The sequence below is a fragment of the Bos taurus genome, chromosome 13 (assembly GCF_002263795.3).
Source record: "Bos taurus isolate L1 Dominette 01449 registration number 42190680 breed Hereford chromosome 13, ARS-UCD2.0, whole genome shotgun sequence".
Taxonomy (NCBI): Eukaryota; Metazoa; Chordata; class Mammalia; order Artiodactyla; family Bovidae; genus Bos; species Bos taurus.
In genome coordinates this window covers 66,087,250-66,112,484 of record NC_037340.1, presented here as the reverse complement: position 1 = coordinate 66,112,484, position 25,235 = coordinate 66,087,250, and the positions used below count along the sequence as shown (strand labels likewise).

At 40.3% G+C, this 25,235-nt stretch overlaps 1 protein-coding gene across 5 annotated transcripts in view; it reads left to right on the top strand.

Moving 5' to 3' along the window:
* MROH8 (maestro heat like repeat family member 8) overlaps positions 1 to 25,235 on the top strand; it is a 60,372-nt gene that overhangs the window by 31,593 nt on the left and 3,544 nt on the right. For 3 of the 5 annotated variants that reach the window (XM_015474290.3, XM_059893040.1, XM_059893039.1), the window contains exons 10-22: positions 1,139 to 1,257; positions 3,889 to 4,041; positions 5,706 to 5,866; positions 9,574 to 9,709; positions 12,156 to 12,346; positions 13,896 to 14,033; positions 14,494 to 14,608; positions 14,936 to 15,076; positions 15,415 to 15,579; positions 16,621 to 16,776; positions 18,884 to 19,006; positions 20,489 to 20,588; positions 20,846 to 20,911. In XM_015474290.3, coding sequence (XP_015329776.1) covers positions 1,139 to 1,257; positions 3,889 to 4,041; positions 5,706 to 5,866; positions 9,574 to 9,709; positions 12,156 to 12,346; positions 13,896 to 14,033; positions 14,494 to 14,608; positions 14,936 to 15,076; positions 15,415 to 15,579; positions 16,621 to 16,776; positions 18,884 to 19,006; positions 20,489 to 20,588; positions 20,846 to 20,911 — 1,764 coding nt within the window. The remainder of the gene's footprint in view (positions 1 to 1,138; positions 1,258 to 3,888; positions 4,042 to 5,705; positions 5,867 to 9,573; positions 9,710 to 12,155; positions 12,347 to 13,895; positions 14,034 to 14,493; positions 14,609 to 14,935; positions 15,077 to 15,414; positions 15,580 to 16,620; positions 16,777 to 18,883; positions 19,007 to 20,488; positions 20,589 to 20,845; positions 20,912 to 25,235) is intronic. The other 2 variants (XM_059893041.1, XM_059893042.1) reach the window with 2 other exon arrangements.

Here is a 25,235-nt window from a genome sequence, read left to right as displayed (position 1 = left end):
GCTATGAAGGGAGATTACAGAGGCCATGAGTAAGGATCAAATCTAGTTGTGGGGTTCAGAAACGGCCTCTCTGAAGATAACCTAAAAAATAACATTTAGTCAGGTGAAGTGATAAGAAGAGTGTATTAGGCAGAAGGAACAGCGTGAGCAAGGACACTCAGCAAATATGAACGTGGGGAATTTGAATAACAAAGAGAGGGCCATGGTGGTCAAGGAGTGAATCACCGATCCCCACAGTTGGAAGAAACTTCAGAAGATATCTAACCCAGACTTCCCCAGTGCTGAGTCTGAGTCTGTTCTATCCCTACCCAGCAGTTGCCCAGCCTGGCCTTGCTTATACCAAGGACAGCATAGTGCTCTACTTCCCAAAGCAGCAGTCTCATTTCCGAGCAGCTCTGAGTATGAGCTTTGTCTCCCGAGACGTATAGCCATGGGAACACAGCTGGTTGTTCATTCAGCAAATATTTATGAAGCACTTCTTGTTCGAGGGATGCATTGGTGAGTAAGACAGGCAAGGTCCCATCCCACAAAGAGCTTATAGTTGGAGAAACAGTATCCTCAACCACGGGCTCAAATACTTCCTATAGATGAACCATGGGCTCAGATACTTTCTAGAGATAAATTTCCAGTGAAGATGAGCCACAGTAAAACACGAGGAAAACAAAACACTGTTAGGGCATCTTGGCAGACTCAGTATCAGCAAAACTAGACACATAGACAGTTCTGATTGCAGAACTATCAAACTCAGTACAAAACTGTGTAAATTTTTGTCGGGACCTAAGCTTCATAGGAAGGAAGACTCCTCAAAAGTCTTCACCAATGGGGAAATAAATGGTTTAACTTGCCTCGTTTGTATTCCCAAATCACTCAAAAGCTCTTACAAAGAGCTCTTCTTTTTTCTTTCAGCTGTTTTTATATATTGCTTTTCCACAGAAGAGAAGCGAATCAGATTAACATACATTCCTTCCCCCATTTTTTTGGGAGGGGGTGTAAAAAGTAAAAATGAGCATTTTTACTCAAGTGAAATAGACAAAAATAAGACTGGGGATCTACTTCAACCTGAAGATCAACCAGACTTGCAAAATCAAGAAAAAGGAAATAAGTCAGAAAGTATTAATATGTTACATTATTTTCTCAGGTATCACTTACGACAAGAAAAATCGCCAATGCTTGAAAAGAGCAGTGAAAAAATGCCGAGAACTCCTAGAACTCTACAATGTTAAACAGTTCTATAGTTGTCCCTTCAGAATTGCCCAGGTAATCAGAATGACTAAAATTTTAAAGACAGCTTGAAATGTTGGAGAGGATGGGAAACAACCAGAAGTCTCATACATTTATTCATGGGAATGTGAAATGATAAAATCACTTTGGGAAAAGGTCTGTTAATTTCTTATAAAACTAAACATACAAGATTGCCCAGAGAATATAGTTTGGAGATGAGGTAATGGCCATAACTGTTACACACTTTGCCCTGTGAGTTTAAGGGATTTAGATCAGACCGTCAGTGAGGCCAGTATCACTGTGTGGACATTTTTTCAGACCAGCTCTGTGCCTGTTTGCTCTCCTAACCCCACCCAACCCCTTGCAAATGTAAATCCTTGTCACGAAAAGAGACCTCAAGAGGGTGAATTTGAGGGACTTCCCTGGTGGTCCAAGGGTTAAGACCACCTTCCAATGCAAGGAGTGCAGATTTGATCCCTGGTTGGGGAGGTAAGGTCCCCTATGCCTTGTGGCCAAAAAACCAAAACATAAAACAGAAGCAATATTGTAACAAGTTCAATAAAGACTTAAAAGAAAACTCTAATTTTAAAAAAATGGGTGTAATTGATCCAAATACAACTATTAAAAAGCCATACACTTCTTTGTTAATGTAATTATCCAATACTCCACAAATACTAAACATCTTCTAGGTATCAGGGTCTTCCCTGGTGGCTCGGTGGTAAAGAGCCCACCTGCCAATGCAGGAGACCTGGGTTGGGAATATTCCCTGCAGAGGAAATGGCAACCCACTCCAGAATTCTCGCCTGGGAAATACCATGGACAGAGGAGCCTGGTGGGCTGCAGACCATGGGGTCACAAAAGAGTCGGACACAACTGAGAGACTAGGCAACAATAGGTGATACACAGAAAAAAAGCCTACAGATCTTATTCATGTTTGGTCTAAGGAATCAGGTAAATTGTCTTTACGTCAATTTCCTCATCTGTATATGAGGATCTGTAAAAATTAGGATAAGTCAGTTGTTATGAGAGTCAAATGAGATACAGTACAGAAAATGCTTTGCTTAGTGCCAATCACTTGGTAAGTGCCTAGTAGATTATACCTATTATAATTATGTGGAGGACTTTATTCACTGTCACGTACAAACTGTGGAAAATTCTTCAAGAGATGGGAATACCAGACCACCTGACCTGCCTCTTGAGAAATCTTTATGCAGGTCAAGAAGCAACAGTTAGAACTGGACATGGAACAACAGACTGGTTCCAAATGGGGAAATGAGTATGTCAAGGCTGCACATTGTCACCCTGCTTATTTAACTTATATGCAGAGGACATCATGCGAAATGCCTGGCTAGATGAAGCACAAACTAGAATCAAGATTGCCGAGAGAAATATCAATAATGTGCAGATGACACCACCCTTCTGGCAGAAAGTGAAGAAGAACTAAAGAGCCTCTTGATGAAAGTGAAAGAGGAGAGTGAAAAAGTTGGCTTTTAAAACTCAACATTCAGAAAACTAAGATCACAGCATCCGGTCCCATCACTTCATGGCAAATAGATGGGGAAACAATGGAAACAGTGACAGATTTTATTTTGGGGGGCTCCAAAATCACTGCAGATGGTGACTGAAGCCATGAAACTAAAAGAAGCTTGCTCCTTGGAAGAAAAGTTATGATCAACCTAGACAGCATATTAAAAAGCAAGAGACATTACTTTGCCAACAAAAGTCCGTCTAGTCAAAGCTATGGTTTTTCCAGTGGTCATGTATGGATGTGAGAGTTGGACTATAAAGAAAGCTGAGCACCAAAGAATTGATGGTTTTGAACTATGGTGTTGGAGAAGACTCTTGAGAGTCCCTTGTACTGCAAGGAGATCCAACCAGTTCATCCTAAAGGGAATCAGTCCTGAATATTCATTGGAAGGACAGATGGTAAAGGTGAAACTCCAATACTTTGGCCACCTGACTTGAAGAACTGACTCACTGGAAAAGACCCTGATGCTGGGAAAGATTGAAGGCAGGAGGAGAAGGGGACGACAGAGGATGAGATGGTTGGATGGCACTGCTGACTCGATGGACATGAGTTTGAGTGAGTTAAGATCTGGGAGCCGGTGATGGACAGGGAAGCCTGGCGTGCTACATGGGAATCACAAAGAGCCAGACACAACTGAGCAACTGAACTGAACTGAACGTATAGTGAGAAGCAGAATGACACATTATTTTAATAAATCATCTCCAAATTATTTTAGCTAGGCTTGTGTCCCTGTCAGCCATAGAGCATTAGGGCCTTTCCTTAATTCTTATTTCTGTAAAAGTATCATATGTCACTCTTTCTGAGTATCTCAGTAATCAAGCTTTTTTATCTTTGGCCATGATCCCTAGCTTGCAGGATCTTGGTTCCTCAACCAGGAATCAAACACGTGCTCCCTGCAGTGGAAGCACAGAGTCCTAACCACCCGACTGTCAGGGAAGTCAGTACAAGCTTCTTTCTAAAAGTCAGAGTTGTAAGAAACCATGCACAGTCCCTCGGGACACTGGTTTGCTTCCAGTTTTTCACTTCTGTAAACAGTCTTTGTGTGCTTCTCTGATTGTTGACTTAGAATTGTTCCTTGTTCAGGACTCTTCCTGTTAAACCATCCATCTCGAAAGTTCATTTTCCCTAAATCATCTCAGGTCTTCGAAGTTTTTCTCAATTCCAACGAGCTCTACCAGTTTGTGATGGCTACACTGGATGGCCTGAAAAACCTGAAACATCCCCACACGCAGCGGTCAGCGGGGGAATTGCTGAAAGCATTGGTGAAGAATGCACAGTCCCGGTTTGAGAAGGTAAACCACTCAGGGGACATTTCCCGAGTTTAAAATGCAGGCAGAGCCCTGTCCCCACCTGCAGATGCTAAGGTCTCTCCTGCTGTTCCTATTCAGCAGAATACAACTGAGAACAACCACTGAAGGGACCATGGCCAAAGCCTTAGTCTATTTAGTTAATGCGGAAAAATCATGCATTCAACAAGCATATACAGCCACTGTGTATGCAGCTAGGGATGGCAGGTTTTGTTTTGTTTTTTTAATCTGAGGTATGGCCCCTGTTTTCCAAAAGATTGTATTTTTTTTTTTTTAATATAATTAACATACACGAGAATGGTAACTCCAGTTTAGATCCTCATTCGGGTTAGTTAAAGGTACCAAAATTTAAAAAACCAAGCCATCAGTGATCCTAGAGGGAGGCTAACTTAGTAAATTTAAAATCAAGAGAGTTTATTTTAATGAAATTGGTACATGAAGAAATAACAGTATGGTTATATCATCTAAAATGTGGAAGGACATACTGGAAGAAATAAAATGGATTAAAGTAGTTGTCTCTGGAGTATGGACCTGGGGAATAGGCCAGAGAGAGCCTTGAATACCACTGGACTTTTAAAATTGTGTGCATGTTGCACTTTGATAAAAATAAAAATAATTTTAAAATGATGAAAACCCATTTTTTAATCTATTAGCAAAGATACAAAAAGATCAGTACTATTTTGGAAGATGGTGAAATGGGCATTTGTATCTTTTGGGTGCTTTCAGCTGTGAAAAAAAATATTTGTGAGAAGCTTATACAAAGGGTTTATCACCTCATATATTAAGAAGTCTGGAAGTAAGGTATATTTTCTAGGATGGGTCCAGCAACTCAACAGCTTTATAAGAGAGCCAGGAGTTTTTCCATCATTCCCACTTAATCTGTTCATATATTCATAAGTAAGACAGCCACCACAATTTCCAACTCTCTAAGCAGTTAAGACTACCCAGCAAAGAAGAGAGAGGTTGCTTGCCTTTAATCAGAGAGAAAAATCTTTCCCAGAAGCCCCCAGCTGGTTTTCCTCCATGTTCATTGGTCAGAATGCCATCACATGCCCATCCTCAAACCGTTTCTGGCAGCTGGTGGTAAGAATGGCTATTTTATATAAGGCTACTAAGGACTGCCTTTTGAAAAGCTGACATTTTCACAGAGACCTTGAGCCACAAGACTAGGAGCAGGAAGAGCAGTCAAAGCAGAGAAATGGATCAAGCCTAGTGGCTCTTGTTTCCTTTACCTGAATATGATAAACTTCTGCAGGAGGAAGGCAGCTATGACTCCCCTGCCATTCTCAGAGCCAGAGTGGGGAAAAACCAGCCTCCTTCCAGCTTTTATTAGTTTGTCTTATTATAAAACCAATACATAATATTTAAGGAAAAATTAGAAAAAATATATAAGCAAAAATGTAAATATCCCATCACTCAAAGACACATTAATATGTTTAGATATATGTTTTTCCAAATCTTTTTATGTGCATATACATTCATACAGGTATACTTTTAGTAGTTTTGATAATAATAAACTTTTTGAAAAATAATAAACATTCGGTATTAAAAGTTGCCCCCAGGACCTCTTCAAAATAACTACAGTATGCTCAGTAACTATCAGTGTCCCACAGCAGTAAGGTCTTAAGCGATTTCTTTCCCTTCTTCAGGTGCCAGAAATTATGGGCGTTATCTGTGCCCTGCTCTCCACAAGCAGCCAGCCTAATGTTCGCCAACAAATCACAAATATTGTGAGTTTGCTTATGTCCAGGCCCAAGTACACAGATACAGTGATCGATCACCTTCTGTGTCACCCAGTACCATATGACAGGTAACGGAATTGGTACAGCCTCTGGATTAAGTAGGGGTGTGTGCTACACCTCTGAGTACTGTGGAGCAGGGTTGCCCTCAAAAATCTAAGGATGTTCTTGTTGAAATATGATATAGACAGATGTCTTCAGGGTAAATCAGAACATAATGCCTAAAATAAGGAAACAATCCAGAATGAAGAACATTTTACAAGAGAGTTGGACTGAACTCTTCAAAAAAATTATCATGAAAGAAAATAATTGTGCCAAAGGCACTGTTCTAGATAAAAAGACACTAAAGTGTCATAACCAAATGCAATAAATGACTTTGATTGGATTCTGAAAGAAAAGCAAAAGCTATAAAAGAAAATTTTCAAGAGATTTAAATATATATACTAATTACTAAATTAATGTAATCTTAGTTGTGAAATAGTAATATGTATAAAATTTCCTTATTCTTAAGAGACAGATAATTTAAGGGAGATTTAGGGGTGAATGTCATGATATCTGCAATACATTTGAGAAAAATTTAGCCAAAAATGAATATATATATAAAAAATAAAGTATAAATATATATATAATAAAGTATAAGTATATACATAAATAAGAATAGAATCACAGAGAGGAACAAAGAAGAAGCTTTTTTATGACTAGTGGTTTTGAGTTGGAGGCAAGGCACCCTGGAAGTTCCAGGAAATGCTTTATGGGGAAGGCAATGAGGCATTCAGGCCCTATCCCACTTTAACCAGAGCAGCCCTTCTATTTATCTGCTTTATATACTGTGATTTTGGGTAATTACTATTTTGAAAGAAAGATTTCTTAGCTTTTTAAAAAATTGAAGTATATTTGATTTACAGTATTATGTTAGTTTCGGGTACACAGCAAAGTGATTCAGTGTTTGTATTCACATTTTTTCTAGATTCTTTTCAGATTCTTTTCCATTATAGATTGTTACAAGATATTGAATATATTAATAGTTCCTTGTGCTATACAGTCAGTCCTTGTTGTTTAACTATTTTATATATGGTGCTGTGTAACTGTTAATTCCAAACTCCTAATTTATCCCTCCCCCCCGACTTTTCCCTTTGGTAACCATAAATTGTTTTCTATGTCTGTGAGTCTGTTTCTATTTTATTAAAAAGTTCATTTGTATCAGTTTTTTAGAGTCCGTATGTAAGTGATACTATATGATGTTTGTCTTTGTCTGGCTTACTACACATAGTATGATAATTTCTAGGTCCATCCATGTTGCTGCAAATGGCAATATTTTATTCATTTTTATGGCTGACTAATATTCCATTGTGTATATATACCACATCTTTATCAGTTCATTTGTTGATAGACACTTAAGTTGCTTCCATGTCTTGACTACTGTAAGTAGTGCCACTATAAACATTGGTATGCATATGTTTCTGAATTAGAGTTTTTATCTTTTTCAGATATACACTCAGGAGTAAAATTGCTGAATCATATGGCAAATCTATTTGTAGTTTTTTAAGGAACTTCCATACTGTTTTCCATAGTGACTGCACCAGTTTACATTCCCACCAACAGTGAAGGAGGGTTCACTTTTCTCTACACCCTCTCCAGCATTTATTATTTGTAAACTTTTGATGATGGCCATTCTGACTAGTAGGTGTGAGATAATATCTCATTGTAGTTTTGATTTGCATTTCTCTGATAATTAGCAATATTGAACATCTTTTCATGTGCCTGTTGGCCATCCATATGTCTTCTTTGAAATGACTATTTAGGTCTTCTGCCCATCTTTTGATTGGATTGTTTGTTTCTATACTGAGCCGTATGACCTGTTCAAATAATATGTTTTGGAAATTAAGCACTTATCAGTTGCATTGTTTGTAAATATATTGTCCTAGTCTGTAGATTGTCTTTTTGTTTTATTTATGGTTTCCTTTGCTGTGCAAAATTTTTAGGTTTGATTAGGTCTCATTCATGTATTTTTGCTTTTATTTCTTTTGCCTTGGGAGACTGATCTAAGAGAATATTGCTACGATTTATGTCAGAAAATGTTTTGCCTATGTTCTCTTCTAGGAGTTTTATGATCTAGGAGTTTAATGTCTTATATTGAAGTCTTTAAGCCATTTTGAGTTTATTTTTGTGTATGGTATGAGGGAGTGTTCTAATTTCATTGATTTACATGCAGGTTTCCCAGCACCACTTGCTGAAGATTTCTCAGCTTTAAACTTTGAAAATTGTTTCAAAACTGGTTTCAATGAATGAGTTTCATATAATGTCTTGGTGCAGTGTTAATGTTTTCTGCAAGCTGAGAGAAAGTTTAGTTGCTCAGTCGTGTCCGACTGTTTGCAATCCCATGGACTGTAGCCTACCAGGCTCCTCCATCCTTGGGATTTTCCAGGCAAAAGTACTGGAGTCCGTTGCCATTTCCTTCTCCAGAGGATCTTCCTGACCTAGAGATTGAACCAGGGTTTCCCACACTATAGGCAGACGCTTTACTGTCTGAGCCATTACCCCACTGTATCAAATAAAGGAGAACTTTTTTTTAACTTGTTTTGCACTTATTTTTTGCAGCATTTATTCCCGGGCCATAAGTTTTTGTTTCTTCAGTTTCTCCTGGGATATCTTTTTCTTCCGTGCAACCTCCTCTTCTGGTTTAGGAACAATCTGTTCTTTTTCAATAAGGATCATCTCAATGTGGCAGGGAGAGCTCATGTAGGGGTTGATCCAACCGTGAGCTCTATAAGTCCTCCACCGCATTTTGGGACTTTGTTCACCTGGATGTGCTCAATGACCAGAGAATCTACATCTAAGCCCGTAAATTCAGCATTACTCTGCATTTTTGAGCATGTACAGTAAAAATTCAGCACTGTTTTTGGGTCACCGACCCTGCGTCCAGCCCCACTGTTTGGCCTGTGCACACCTACCAGCTCAGCCGTTGTAACGACGGAATGGCACACATTGCTTCTTTAAAGTGATATCCTTCAGATATTTGGTGGCTTTTTGGATATGCATATCCTTCATGGCCTGGACAGTTCCACGAGTGTTCTTAAAGTGAACACGAAGATTTTAACCTCTTGATTTGCATGATTTTGTGGAGTTTTCTGGGTCGAGTGAATAGCGCACCATTTTTAGAGGTCACCTCAGGCCACTTACCGGAAAAGGAATAAAGGAGAACTTTTACTCATCCAGAAGAAAAATGAGTTAATACAGATTGTTTAATGGTCTTAATTTTGTGTATGTCTCTGAAACATTGTTTTTAAATCTTTACTACTTGCTTCAGCTTACCTATTAATACACTAGATTCTTATGTAAAATATATGATTTGGTATAAAGTATTAACTATATTCAGTTGATTTAAATGTAATTTTAGCATTATTATATTTTTTTGTGCTTGTTCTAGTTCTTGGAAAACTATTGCTTTAAGTCAAGTGAGAACTGTAGACTCTGTTAGAAATGAAAATGACGTAGGAAACTTAGAGTACAGAGTATGAGATAGGAAAGTTGTGAGATTGAAAAGATATGTTAGGACCAGTTTGTGAATGGTCTTAATGTCCATGCTGAGGTTGTGGGAACTTGAGTCTATGAAACCTTGGGAGTTACTGTTGTGGAATCAGATGGCAATTCTGAAGAATCGAGCCTCAGAGAGGAAAACCTCTTATAGATTGGATTCCAGATGGATTCTGGGAAGCTCATGATCATGGTTGGCCTAGGATAAGCCGTTCTTCTGAACCCTCTTCCTCTGGATTTCTAGGCATCTGGCTGAGTTGTGGAGAACTCTGGAGGTGGAGCTGCCCAAAACGACCTGGATTCTCTGGAGACTCCTGAGGAAGCTGCAGAAATGCCATGATTCTGACTCCCAGGACAAGATGGCCTATGTGGCTGTTGCTGTAAGCCCTTGAGCTTTGCCCCTCCAACTTTAGCCCACCATGGCCCTCCTGGATAATTGGCCCAGCACCATCTGGAGAGTGTTCCTTTTGGTTCCTCTCAAAGTTTGTTTCCCTCATCCATTTATAAATCCACCAGTGTCACCACCAAGAGATGGATGTGGAGGAGGCTGAGATGAGTGAAGGAGTCAGTATGGTTTCATCTGTTTTAAGCATTCTTTTTCTCATCTTTTAAAAAATGCATATCATCATAGTCAAGAGAGTACAAACATTTCAAAGAATATAGAAGAATATAAAATAGAAACCAAAGGTCCTCCTTTGAAAAATTGTTGTTATTTTTTAATTTTTTTTGGCCACACCTCGCAGATGTAGGATCTTAGTTATCTGACCAGAGATCGAACACACACCTCCTGCATGAAAGGGCAGAGTCTTAACCACTGGACCACCAGGGATATCTCCCAAAGGCCCACCTTGAGCAGACGTTGGCAAACTTTTTCTGTCAAGGACCAGGTGGTAAATATTTTAGGTTTTTCAGGTCACATATAGTCTCCAGTCTTCACCACATATTTTTGGATATATTTTTAAATAATCCCTTAAAAATCAATAAACTATCTTAGCTCATGGCTATACCATGTCCCTAAAAATGAGCTTTCTGCAAGTGTTTATAATGTATAAACTTCTTGTATATGTACTTGGCATACTTTTTCCCTCTATATTTTTCCTTTTAAATAATTTTTTTTTAGAGCAGTTTTAGGCTCACAGCAGAACTGAGCAGAAAAGTACAGAGAGTTCCTATATATTCCCTGCCCCTCTGCATACACAGCCTCCACCATATCCATGTCTATTTTATTTCATTTTATTAACAATGTATTAATTTCTACTATATATAGGAAGGTGATTCAGTTATTCATATATATATATGCATATTCTTTTTCATATTCTTTTCCATTATGGTTTATCACAGGATATCAAATATAGTTCCCTATGCTATACAGTAGGGCATTATTGTTTATCCATCCTGTATATAATAGTTTATATTATTAAAGCAAACTCCAAACTAATTTTAATCCACCCCTCTTCCACCCCACTTCACGACTACTTTTTACTTTATTTTATTCCCTACCAGTTTACAGTTCTGCTTTCTCTGACCTAAGTTATTATCATACTTTTTTTTTTAGCTTTCAGAATTACTTTGAAGTCTCTAATCTGCTACTGTCTTCTCTCTTATGCTCTCTGTTCTTGTGGGTTTATGCCTTTTAAAAAATCCCTAAAATGTCCTTTTAGTGCAGTTTTAGGTGTTAGAGCAGATAAAGGTATACATTTAATCTGATTAGTCTATAAAATTCTGTATGTATATTAATAACATCACAGTACATACCATTTGATGATCTGCTGTTTTTCATTTAATCATACACAAACTACTTTCTATATCAATATGTAGGGCTCTCTGTTATCCTTTTCATAGCTGCATAGTAACTGGTTTTAATTACCTTTTTAAAAATAGGTAATACATGACGCAGAACCATTTATTTCATTATTGTTTCCTATTAGTGAACATTTGACACTTTTCAAACTTTTGTCGTGAAAACAGTGCTATAGCAAACTTAATCATGCTTGCATCAGTTTTGTTATACATACCAAATTATTTTCTTAGGATAAAGTCCATTGAAGGGGAATTTCTGGGCCAAATGGTGGGCTCATTTAAACTTCTGGTACTGTTCCCAAATGACCCTCTAGAACACTGCCCTCCTGTCATCATGTGTGAGCACGGCCTTGCCACACCGAGCATTGTTGTCTAGCTGCTAGGTGAAAAAGGAACGTATTCTAATTACAGTTCCGTCACTGGCAAGGTTCAACATTTATGTATGTTTTTCAGTTGGTCATTTATGTTTCTTCTTTCTTCATGTCCTACACACCCGTGCTTCTCAGTTTTAATACACATGCAAACCACCATCACCTAAGGATCTAATTGAAGTAGACATTCTGGGCTGGAGGAGGGGTGCTTGCGCGTCTCCACTTCTAATCAGCTCCAGGTGACGCCAGTGCTCCTGGTCGGTGGCCTACACTTCCCACACTTTGAGTAGCAGGCCTTTTCACTTGTTCCTCCTGACATATATGGGCATTGTGTATATTAAAACTATAGCATTTCTGCAAATTATCTGTCATCCGATTTTGTTTATGAACAGTCTTTTTTTTGCCCGGGCTTTAAATTTGTATGTGGTCAAATATGCGAATGGTTTCTTTATAGTTTCCTTCTGGTTTTCAGGATGCCCCTCACTGTGGCAACTTTTAGTGACAACTTCACTCCTATCCCAGTACCCTGTCACTTGCTGTTCTGCCTGTGATTTAGTAGAACCAGAAAGCATGTCCTGGAACAAGCAGAAGTAAAACGAAAGCAAGACTTTAGGATTAGCAGGTGTTCAGCTCCACTGTGTGCTTTTCTCCACAGGTGACAGATGCCCTTTATGAGGTGTTTGTGGGGAACAGACTCCGGGCAGCTACGTTCCGGCTCTTCCCTCAGCTTCTCATGACACTGCTCGTCCAGGTTCACCACGCCATCGGCCTCACCATGTCTGACGTTGCCATCCCCAGTGGCCTGTACCCAGAACAGGAAGTGTCTTCAGAGGTCACCCCCTTGTGGTACTGTCCACTGTGACTTTGTTGACCAGGAATCATTCTGTGCTCTCACTGGTTCTCTTTGGTCTTACTGGTGACGTCCGACTCATTGAGACTCCATGGACTGAAGCCCATGAGGCTCCTCTGTCCATGAAATTTTCCAGGCCAGAATACTGGAATGGGTAGCTGTACCCTTCACCAGGGGATCTTCCCAACCCAGGGATTGAACCCAGGTCTCCTGCATTGCAGGCAAATTCTTTACCATCTGAGCCAAGGAATACTTGGAAGCCCAAGAATATTGGAGTGGGTAGCCTATCCCTTCTCCAACGGATCTTTCCTACTTAGGAATCAAACTGGGGTCTCCTGCATTGCAGGCAGATTCTTTACCAGCTGAGCTACCACGGAAGCCCAGTCTTATTGGTGTCAAGGCAAATTTGGCTATCTGAGTTCATATGCCCTGCAAAATAATGGATGACAGCATGCCAGCCCTTTCTTGATAAATCAGGTAGCGACAGAGACAAGCGAGACAGCCTTAAACCTACCTCTAAGACCATGCTGATCCGAAGCTGAGCATTTTCTTATTTCTGCTTCATGTATAGGGAGGTATTTTTAAATTCTCCTTTAGGGTCTCAATAGAAATTTCTCAGTATTTCTGGGGCACATGGATTTCTTTCTGAGGAAGTGCTCTAATATGGAATATTTAAGAATGCCTGACTAAGAGGCAGAAGAACTTGAGTTCTGATTCTCATTCATTTTTTGTTTAAGTATTTATTTTAGGTTCTGCTGGGTCTTTGTTGCCGCACGCAGTCTTTCTTTTGTTGCAGCAAGTTGGGGGCTACTCTCTAGTTGCTTCTCCTTGCCGTGGCTTCTCACTGTGCAACATGGGCTCTAGGTGCATGGGCTCAGTAGTTGTGGTAGCCCGAGTGCAAGGCTCCATGGTTGTGATGCACAGGCTTAGTTGCCCTGCTGCATGTGAAGGCTTCCTGGAGCAGGGATCAAATCCGTGTCCTCTGCATTGGCAGGCGGAGTCTTAACTACTGGACCACGAGGGAAGTCCTGATTCTCATTCCTTTAAATAACTCTGTACTCTGGGCGAATCTTTCTGTTGTTCTGTGCCTGTTTTCTTATCTGTAAGTGAGCTCAGGCTAGGTATTCTCCAAGGACCTTTCCAGCTTCAAGATTCTCTGATATTATGTCCAAAATACTAGTTTGATAAGTAGTTTTCAAAAGCAATGGAGTAAATTTAAGGGAGGTATAAATTCTATCTAAATAAAGCTGTAAAGGAAAAAGCAGTGAATCTCAGTTTAGCATCCTACATCATTTGTTTTAGCATAGACTTCTTTCCATTCTCCCAGGGAAACACAATTTTATTGGATTTCTTTATGCTTAGAGTTTGTGTGAAAGGCCTTTCAAGTATTAGAGCACTGAGAATCTTTAGGAAAATCTAGAAAGAAGAGAATTAGAGTCCAGCAGCTATCAATACATGGCCTTCCTCGGTGAGAGCAGGTGATTTTATGCTCTTCAGTTGGAGGGACCGGTACTATATTCACTTGTACTATTTTTCTTGGATTAGCTTCGCCATACAGGCTACAAAGACTCTACTCCTCAGAACATTCTGCTGGCAGGAATTCAACATCATGGAAAAGAATAAAGGATGGACCCTTCTGGAAGGAAAAGATTGCCATCTTCAGGGAGTATCCCTCCTTGCCAAGTAAGACTTCCTTGCCATGCATCCCTGCTCTAAATCAGCTGTGTTTTAAGGTAATTTTTCCCCCCTTTTAGTTATCAGAGCCACCAAAGTTGAATAACCTTCTCATCCCAGAATGGACAAATGCCCATAATTCCAGCAAATTTTTCAGCCCTGCCTTACCCTCGGGAGGAGAAGGGGGCGACAGAGGATGAAATGGTTGGATGGCATCACCGACTTGATGGACATGAGTTTGAGTAAACTCTGGGAGTTGGTAATGGACAGGGAAGCCTGGCATACTGCTGTCCATGGGGTTGCAAAGAGTCGGACACAACTGAGTGACTGAACTGAACTGAACTTACCCTCTCGTGCACCTGAAGCTGAGGAAAAACTTGAGAGCCCCCTCACCCCCAATCCCTGCCCTGGGAACATTGCTCTCTGAGTAAGAGCATTTCTGAGAGATGTTCTGTGTTCTGTCTTGCAGTGCATTGCTGGAGAGAAATCATCTCCTTGCACATAAGGTCATGTACCTGTTAGTGCCTTTTCTTAACCGAGGGAACGATAAACATAAGCTCACATCGGCAGGCTTTTTTGTGGAGGTAGGACTTCTTCAGAGGCTGTATGTATTCAGGAAGCCTATAAGGGAGCTGTACCAGCCTTCCTAGGCCATGTCCAACTGAGTGACCAACTAGGGTCCGATTCAGACATAGGATAGAAATGGTCCAAATTTAACCTTATTGAAGTTCTCTGTCCACATATTCAGTGTTCCTTAGGTCCCTGCAGTGGAAGCATCATCCTGTAATGTATGTGCTGTAGAGTAGAAGTTTCAAAGGAAAATAGGTGTTTCGGAGTTGGTAGGAAGCTGGCTCCCCTCATGAAAAAGGGCTAAAAGGTAACTTCTTTGGCCACTTTCTGGGTTCTTTCAGCTTCTTCAGAGTCCAGTGGCTCGGAGATTTCCCAGCATATACTGTGTTGCCCGCTTGAAAGACTGGCTACTTCTTGAAAATAATCCCTTTAAAATTCTTGCCCTGAGGGGACTGTGCTATCTTACCAGACAGGAGGAAATGGTAAGACCACCAATTCTATTTTTTTAATTAATTTTAAAAATTATTTATTTTTAGTGGAAGGATAATGGCTACACAATATTGCATTGGTTTCTGCCATACATCAACATGAATCAGCCACAGGTATACATATGTACATAAGTTCTTTTGCCTTCTCTACTTATCAGTCCTGCCAATACTGAGAGATGGCATCAGGCCCTCTTTAATTCTCTGTTCTGGGCTGGCCAGAACAATCAACAACTCAACAAACACCAGGGACAGAGCACAGGTGGGAAGCCCTACTCTGGTAACAAAGGAAGTGCCATCGGGAGGGGTGGTGATTCACTGTTTTGGGCACACAGAGGGAAGACATCAAGAGCCTGCTGCCATGCATCCTAGACCTTTTATGTGAATCCGACGAGAAGATTGTTTTGTTAGCCATTCAGATACTCCTGCAATTCGTCAGGACAATGGATTTCACCACCCTGACTGCCATGATGAAGACCCTCTTCTCCTTATTTGGTGATGTAAGATAAGGGGAGAGGAGAGACTTTCCTAGGGGGAAGGTAATTGGCATAACAGCAAACCGAGGTTGGGATAGTAATAACTCTATTTTAGATTGTACTTTTTTGTTAAGAGCACTTTCAAATCTCTTAAGACCCTTCTAGGTAACCCTGTGATGTTGGTAGGGCTGGTGTTACTGTTTTTCAGATTAAAAACTGAGGCATAGAGACTTGCCAAGGTACTCCCCTGCTTCCTGGGATGAAGAAGGAGTTTCTATAAGAAAAGACATTGTCTTTTCTTTCAAGGAACAATCAGGACTGGGTCAGGATAGTGGACTATACTTATGTCTCCATCCCAGATCCCAAAGATTTGTTAAAAAAAATACGCAGGGAGACTTCCCTGGCTGTCTAGTGGTTAAGACCCTACGCTTCCACTGCAGGAGGCGTGGGTTTCATCCCTGGTCAGGGAACTAAGATCCTGCATGCTAAGTGGCCCAGCTAAAAATAAAAGAGAAATAAATGTGGCCCAATGAACCACATTCTGAAGAGTCAAATATGCCAAGGCTGGAATTTTTAATTTCAGCAAAACAGCATGTGATATGTATGTGCTAAGTCACTTCAGTCGTGTCCAGCTCTTTGTGACCCCATGGACTGTAGCCAGCCAGGCTCCTCTGTCCATAGGATTCTCCAGGCAAGAATACTGGAGCGGGTTGCCATGCCCTCCTCTGGGGGGATCTTCCCAACCCTGAGACAAAGCAGCATCTCTTACATCTCCTGCATTGGCAGGCAGGTCCTTTACCAACAGCACCACCTGGGAAGCCCAGCCTGAGTGGATGGTTAATACTAGGAGCAGATACAAGTGGTGAGGACTCATTCCTGGAGTGAGAGAATGAGCCATGCAAAGCAGCAAGTGTGACTGTCTCCACATATATTTGGTTTCTTGCCCTCAGCTACCAACATCTAAATATCCTCCTGTTAGGACTGGCATTTCAGCCGACCTAGAGCTCTTATAAGTTAAGCATGAACACATTCAGTGAGTTGCTTCCCTTTGAACATCCTTCATAGGTAAGACCGGATGTTCATCGTTTCTCCATGACCCTCTTTGGAGCCTCCATAAAGTCTGTGAAATACGCAGATAAGAAGGGTGTAGAGAGCCAAGTCCTGGACAGCTTGGTCCCACTTCTTCTGTATTCTCAGGATGAGAATGATGCAATTGCTACGGTAATGCCTACTGTTAACTTCTTTCAGCCCTGAATAAGTTCAAATCCAGAGTCAACTCTGCAAACAGGCCCTCATTTCTTTGAGGGCATGGACTTTGTGGTATCATCTTTATTCCCCATTTCCTCTGGCACGGGCTTCCTTTCAAGTATTTTACCTAAGTGAATTGTGTGAAAAATCTTACTCCTTATTTCTGTGTAGCAAATCATGATCCTATGTGGGTGAAAATCATGTATTATTATACCTTTCTGTAGCCCCTCCAATATTCAGCCTAGCCCAGAACTCTCAACACACTGCCCAATTCAAGAGACTCTTTCTGTTAATGATGATCACAGTCTGTTGTCTTTTCTTTTTAATTCAAGAACAGCCTTGTGGCCTTGAGACAAATAGACTAATGTTGAGGCTAAATCAGGAACAGAGAAGCTTCTCTGAAATCTGGAGATATCTTTGAAATCTCCTTAATCTCCCAGAGGTTCCTCTATAAGAATTGTGGGAGGGATGGCATCATCTTTAGTACTCTCCCATACCTCAGAAGCTGGTCTTTTTCAAGGTCCTGTGACCACCAGTTACAGCCAACCAGAGAAGTGGGTTTAGGCTGCAAGGAGTCTGGGAAAATGCTGGAGCTCCCACCCACCTATAGTCTTCCTTACAGAAAGATTCAGAAACAGGACTAAAGATTACGGTGGGCCTTGGCACCTTGTTATGGGGGAAGTGTTATGGCCTTGTAGCCATAAATACAAAATACTTCAGACCTCAGTGAAGTATAGGTCAGAGCCTCCCAACCAAGTGATGGCAAAGTGTGCCCCATAGAGGTCACAGACATGGGACAGACAGTACTGATCCCTGACCCCCACCCTGCACCCCAGCCAGCTTTTGGTGATCAGGCAAAGCCTAGAGCAGTCAAGACTTATTTTCCTTCAGACTTTGAACACCTTCTAGCCAGCTTGTCAAGGCTCCTCAGAAGGTGGCCTCAGCAAAGGGGAGGGATCCAGCCTAAGGTTAGGAATCACTGGCACTGACGACATAATTTAAAACATCAATACACCTACCACCTAGGCTGAGAAATAAAACTGGAAAAAATCACGCAAAATCTCAAATTTTGTTATCATTTCTGAGGTATTATTTTTCATGTTTTAAAACTTTATCTGAAAAAAGTTTTATACCTTAAAAAACTTTGTTCATATCATTTGTAAATCCTTTCGGCAATTTGCTTTTTCTTTGTTTAACATATTTAGAAGATTTATTCATGTTATATAGCCCTAATTCACTTATCACTGCTATATAGAATTCTGTCTTGTAACTGCAACTTATCCCATTCTTTTATTCCTAGACATTTAGATTACTTTTATTTTTTCCTTATTATAATGCTGCAGTGAGCATTTTGGTAAACTTCTTTGTGTAAATGTCTCAGAGTTTCCTGAGGGCATCAACCCAGAAGTGAAATATCTGGGTATCTTTAACTTTTTACTAGACACTTACAATTCATAACAAAGTAACTGAACTAATGTGCATTCCATCTGTCCCCAGAGGAATTTTAATGGCCCAGATGTCTAGTGGAACTGGGACCAAACACTTGCTTGGAGACTTACCAGGGGTGTTATATGGTGCATGGGGGCCTTCTGAGGGCAGTGTGTAAAGAAGAAGACCACTTGCTAATTTTGCTCAAGTATCAGGATCAAGACAGGATCAATACTTTCCAAAGTTTCTTCCAAGCTAGAGATTTACAAGGACTGTGAGATGGGGAGCTACTTTCCTATGCGTAGTGACAGGAGAATAACCTAGGAGCAGCGAGTAGGCATGGGAGCCCTCTCTCTAGAAGCATGGGGTAGTGGGACTCCTGCCCAAATCTCTGATCTGGGTATTACACTTGATGTTAGTAGCTCTCACTTATGCCCTCGACCAGTGGTTTCTCCATTTTCCCCAGAACCCTGCAGATTTTATGGGTTCTCTGTAGAGACTGTTTGGGAAAGTTGAAGGAAGGCACCTTGCCCTCACTTCAAACAAGATAATTTTGAGTTTATCATATTAGACTTTAGCATTTTATTTGAAGAAAGGTAATCTCAGCTAAAACATGTTTGAAAATGCTGATCTCTGATCATCCTTTTCACAGGAGAGCAGGCAAGTGCTAACTATATGTGCCCGGTTCCTGAAGTGGAAGCTGCCCCAAGCAGTGTACTGCAAAGATCCCTGGTTCATCAACCCTAGTGATGTTGCAACAATCTGCAAGTTCTTTGTATGTGAGCAATAATGGCTTTGGTAACTCCTTAATATGTTGACATGCTTATTTTTTTTCAGACATAGTTTTTAATGAAGGAATATGACATAAAGGAAACATTTCCCATCCTTCTCACATCAGCACTTGATATCTATGACCAATCTTGTTCTACGAATCCATTTTTCTGTAGTTTCCTCCCAAATGAATCAAAATTCATTTTCTCTTACCACCCTTCCTCACCAAAAAAGCCTAGTGAACTCTTGGGAACTCCACTAACCTGACTTAGGGGCTGCAGAGTCAGGGTAATAGTACATACTCAAAAACTACTTATGGGGTGAATGGAAATGGGGTTATGTTTGGCCTTTGCAATGATCTTTAATCCTTTCTTTGGATATAGTGAATTATTTTACCCTCCATCAGAGCATCAGCCCAAGCAAGGGCTGACGTGCTGTTGTAAGCCTTGCAACACAATGGCGGCATGCCACTGGCTCTGAGAGGCCCCAGATGGCATCCTTTCTCTTTACAAACTTGAGAGAGGCTACTGTGACTCATCTTAGGGGCAGGCTTGAGCCAGAGCAGCCCAAGGAGGCCCATCCATGGTTTTCTAGACAACTGAGTCTAGAACCACTGGTATCTTATTATGAAGACTCCATGACTGACTCTTCCCAGGGATCTTCCATATGTGTAGCCATTGAGGACCCAGTAGGGCCTCCTCTGATCAGACTTACTGGCCTAGGAAGCCACACAGTGCCCTTGTGTAAGGCTTTCCACGCAGGATTATCTCTCTGACCTGCGATCAAACCTATCACAGATGCACTAATGACAGTTATTTTTGAAGCAAGAAATTCAATGCTGTTGGTTGATGAGACCACATATTGTCCATGTTAAATCATAAGTTCTATAAAGAGCAAAATCCTGTCCTCTTCCTGTCCCTGAGGTGCCTGGTAAGAGATCCACTGAGGAGTGAATTCATTCATCCAATAAGCATAACACGCTAAATGTGCAACAGGCCGCAGAGAACCCAGAAACATGCCCAAGATGAAAACTTGTAAGGGGAGCTTACAAGCTAGTGAAGGAGATTAAACCTCTGTGAAACACTGAATGGAAATGCAAGGTGGAAAATGATGTGTTGCCAAGACAGAAGGACCTGCAAAATACTCAAGAGTACAGGGTTAGGTCAGGAAGGTAAGAGCTGTCAGGGAAGAGCTATTAGGAAGGCAGAGCTCAAGACTGAGCTTAGAGACCCTAGAAGACTTACATACAGAAAAGAAACGACAGATTAGAGGCAGTGCAGGCACAGTATGTGGGTGTGAACGAGGTATATTCAGAGGATTTAACATTGCCAAGGGCCTCGTTATTGTGGCATAATTCACTGAGCAACTGAAGTTATTTCAACCACTATACTCTGTATGTATATCTGACACAGTCCCTATGTAGTGAGGCCGATAAAATAGTGCTGCTACTTCACTCCTTCATACTCTTTTTTTTCCCCCAACTTAGGGAAAAAAATGCAAGGGGAAGGTCAACATTTTAGCCCAAACATTGATGTTCTCCAAGAATGCAAAACTTCCTATCAGAAGAGCAGCAGTCTTATTTGTAGGTACAGAGAAAATCCTTTCATTTCTACAGTCACTTTTATCCTGTGCTTTCCCAAATTGCGTTTTTGGTGTCCCCATTCTTTATGAAGATGACCTTGAAAATACTTCTTTGGAGAAGGGGGCTATGTTATCTATAGGTAACCATCAGGCACTTGGAGGAATTCAGTTTTTAGAAAATCTAATTATCAGAAAGTCAGTTGTGCCAGCTTTGTAAAACCAGATCTAGATCACAGACTCACAGACTTTATCCTGCATTTAGGGCTCTTATCGAGGTACGTGGATCACAGCGAACTCGGGACGAAGGGTACTGACAGGATAGAGGATGGTAAGTGGTAAACACTTGGACTTGGGGTACCACGTGTTTGGAAGGTACCTGAGGCAGGCTCTGTGGTAGAGATGAGACTGGGAACCAGAGAGCTTGACTTTTGTTATTAAAAAAAAAAGCCCTTGGAGGCTTCAACCAAATGACAGTCTCCTTCCAGGCCAGTTCCTTCTTTAGGAAAAGACATGACCCTATTTGTCTTGGAAACTAGCTTTGATGAATGTCTCAGGGGCAATTTCTGAATTTCATCTGTCAGAAAATAAATTATGTAGAAATATTATCTTAGTAAGTTCTGATGACACCTCATGAGTACTACATAAATTGACTGCCGCCCTCTTTTCTGTAAGTGGCTATTGTCCTGTAACGTGAGGGGACTTGCTAATAGAGAAGTTTTATAGTCCTGTAAGGCAGTTGTCATGTAAGTGGATTTCTACAGTTGTACAGCTTTAGGGATTTGTCACTCAGAGAATATTTATTTTCATTTAATAAATAGTCCTACAATCAGAAAGTGCCATGAAATGCTAAGTCTCACTATTCAGAAGCATGTACTTTGAGAACCAAATTAAAGTCCTGAACAATTCATTGCTTTTAAAACAAAAATATGTAACTTGTAATAGAGCCAGAAGCTGAAACTTATTTAAGAAAGATCATGCCACTTTTCTCTATGGTGCTCTACTTCCCCATAGATATCAAAAGCAAAAATGAAAAAGAAAAGTCATGTAGTTATTTTATTCTATGAGATATCACATGTTCAATTCTGGTCAATTAAAAGGAAATTATTTTCTAATCTAAAACGCTGGGGAACCAAAGTTCTTTTTCCATTCCAAATTTATTTCTCGAATATAAAAAAATGTATCTGTACAGATGATTTAAGATATGTGTGTGTGTGTGTGTGTGTGCGCACGCGCATGCTTAGTTGCTCAGTCATATCTGACTCTTTGCAACCCGGTGGACTGTAGCCCACCAGGCTCCTGTGTCCATTGAGTTTTCTAGCCAGGAATACTGGAGTGGGTTGCCATTCCTACTCCAAGGAATCTTTCTGACCCAGGGATCAAACCCACATCTCCTGTATCTCCGGCATTGACTGATGGATTCTTTACCAATGGGTCACCTGGGAAGCCCAAAGATATGTATAGGGTTGGCCAAGAAGTTCATTGAAGTTTTCCTATTACATATGGAAAAACCCAAATGAACGTTTTGGCCAACCCAAAGTGTAGATTATATATATATACATCAGAAAGAACCTTATTAAATTGCCATTTTGTAAGGCAAAAACAGTCAAATATCTGCAATCTCCCTTGGTTAAATCTAATGGAATAATCCCACCCTCTTTCTTCCCTTACAATGGCTTATCTGTCTTAGAAACAGGGTAGAACATCCTAGCACTCTTTTTTGGACAAGTTTATGTCATTTATCACAGTTAATTTTAAGCTAAATTTGAACAAAAAAATAACAAAAGTTTAAATATGAATTGAGATGAATTTCATGACAAAAATAAGTTTCAGTTCCTTTGGATTCCAAAATTGATGACTGCTCTTTCATATGTTCTGTGGAACACATAGATCTTCATGCAAGAACTATAAAAAACTAGTTAAATATTCCATTTTTAAAATAAGCATAATGAATTTAAAGACTAAACTACTACTTAAATAAAAGCTCCAAACTATGAAAAGGTCCTGAGTATTTTTGAAGTCTTGGAGAATTAGAAATTAAAAAGAGACCATTTTTCTTTTTTCTTTTTTGGATTTGCCATGCCATAAGTGGGATCTTAGTTGCTTGACCAGGGATCCAACCTGTGTGCCCTGCAATGGAAGCGTGGAATCCTAACCACTGGACCACCAGGAAGTCCTCACCTTTTTCTAATATGATTCAAACACATATCCATAAAGTAAAATGATAGATATTTCTACGTAAAATTTTAAAAAACCAACTTTGAAAAATAAAGAAGCAGACAAAACTGAAAAATAGGAAATAATGTGGGAGGAGTATATTTACATTAGGATAAATGGTTAATATCCTTAAAACACGTCACTACTTCTGCCAAAGAAAAGTGGCAAGCAATGTGAATAAGTAGTTCATAGAAAACCAATAGCCAATAAATATATGAAAAATATTACTAGTAATCAAAAGTTTGTGAAATAAAACAATGATGAGATGACAGTATGTGTTTTTCTTTCAAAATGGCAAAGATTACTAGTTAATACTGAGTGTTGATGTGTTAAGGGAAAACTGATGTTATCATACACTGGTATAAGCATAACTTTTTATAACATACTCTTTAAAAAATTTTGTTTGATGTGCTGAGTCTTAGTTGAGGCATGCAGGATCTTCAGTTGTAGCATGTGAGCTCTTAGTTGCAGCATGTGGGATCTAGTTCCCTGACCAGGGATTGAACCCAGGCATCTTGCATTGGGAGCGTGGAGTCTTAGCCACTGGACCACCAAGGAAGTTCCTGAGTATAATTTGATACAACTTTTTTATAGGGAAGTTTGGCAGTATGTATCAAAACCCTTTATTTTTATTTATTTACTAAAAATTTTTTTATTTACATGGCTGTGCTGGGCCTTAGTTGTGGCATTCAGGATCTTTAGTTACGACATGCGAACTCTGAGCTGCAGCATGTGGAATCTTTAGTTGCAGCATGTGGGATCTAGTTCCCTGACCAGGGATTGAACCCGGGCCCCCTGCACTGGCAGCACGGAGTCTTAGCCACTGGACCACCAGGGAAGTCCCTATCAAAACCCTTTAAATAAACATACACACTGACTTGTTGATTCCACCTCTAGGAAATTAAACTATGAAAGTTAGCAAAAATTGTTACAGGAATGTTCATTTAAGTGTTATTTAAAATGGGAAAAATAGGAAGCATCTAAGATTTAAAAAAATAGGAAATTAGTTAAGTAGAGTTTATCCATATTGTAGAATCATATATTTGGCCAGGAAAAATATTGTAGGAAAATGTTTAAATGACTTAGATAAATGATGATGCAATATTACTAAATAAAATAAGCAATGATTAGATAATATGTATATTATGGTTCCATCTGGACAAAAAACAGAAACATACCAGTGTAAATGAATGAATGGAAATAGACCAAAAAAGTTAACGGTGGTTTTCTCTGACAGGAGGATTTTAAGTGACTTTGATTTTCTTCTAGTGCTTGCTGCTAAGTTGCTTCAGTCGTGTCCAACTCTGTGTGACCCCATAGACGGCAGCCCACCAGGCTCCCCTGTCCCTGGGATTCTCCAGGCAAGAACACTGGAGTGGGTTGCCATTTCCTTCTCCAATGCATGAAAGTGAAAAGTGAAAGTGAAGTCGCTCAGTAGTGTCCGACCCTCAGCGACCCCATGGACTGCAGCCTTCCAGGCTCCACTGTCCATTGGATTTTCCAGGCAAGAGTACTGGAGTGGGTGCCATCGCTTTCTCCGTCTTCTAGTGCTTACATACATGTATTGTCTAAATTTTCCACACAATGAACATGTATTTCCTTTGCAATAAGAAAACATACACTAAAAATTTTAAAGAAAAATTAAAAGGAAATAATGATTTATTTAAAGACTTTTGCTCCTTGGGAAAAAAGCTATGACCAACCTAGACAGCATATTAAAAAGCAGAGACGTTACTTTGCCAACAAAGGTTCGTCTAGTCAAAGCTATGGTTTTTCCAGTAGTCATGTATGGATGTGAGTTGGACTATAAAGAAATCTGAGTGCCAAAGAATTGATGCCTTTGAACTGTGGTATTGGAGAAGACTCTTGAGAGTCCTTTGGACTGCAAGGAGATCCAACCAGTTCATCCTAAAGGAAATCAGTCCTGAATATTCATTGGAAGGACTGATGCTGAAGTTGAAACTCCAATACTTTGGCCACCTGATGCAAAGAACTGACTCACTGGAAAAGACCCTGATGAAAGATTGAAGGCAGGAGGAGAAGGGTTGACAGAGGACAAGATGGTTGGATGGCATCACCGACTCAATGGACATGAGTTTGAGCAAGCTCCAGGAGTTGGAGATGGACAGGGAAGCCTGGCATGCTGCAGTCCATGGGGTTGCAAAGAGTCGGACACGACTGAGTGACCGAACTGAACTGAATGATTTAAGAGTAACCTCAAAGACCAACGGGGCTTTCTTGGTGGCTCAGCGGGTAAAGAATCTACCTGCGATGCAGGAGACCCGGGTTTGATCCCTGGGTTGGGAAGATCCCCTAGGAGAAGGGAATGGCTACCCACTCCAGTATTCTGGCCTGGAGAATTCCGTGGACTGTATAGTCCATGAGGTTGCAAAGAGTCGGGCATGACTGATCAACTTTCACTTTCCAGGACCAACACA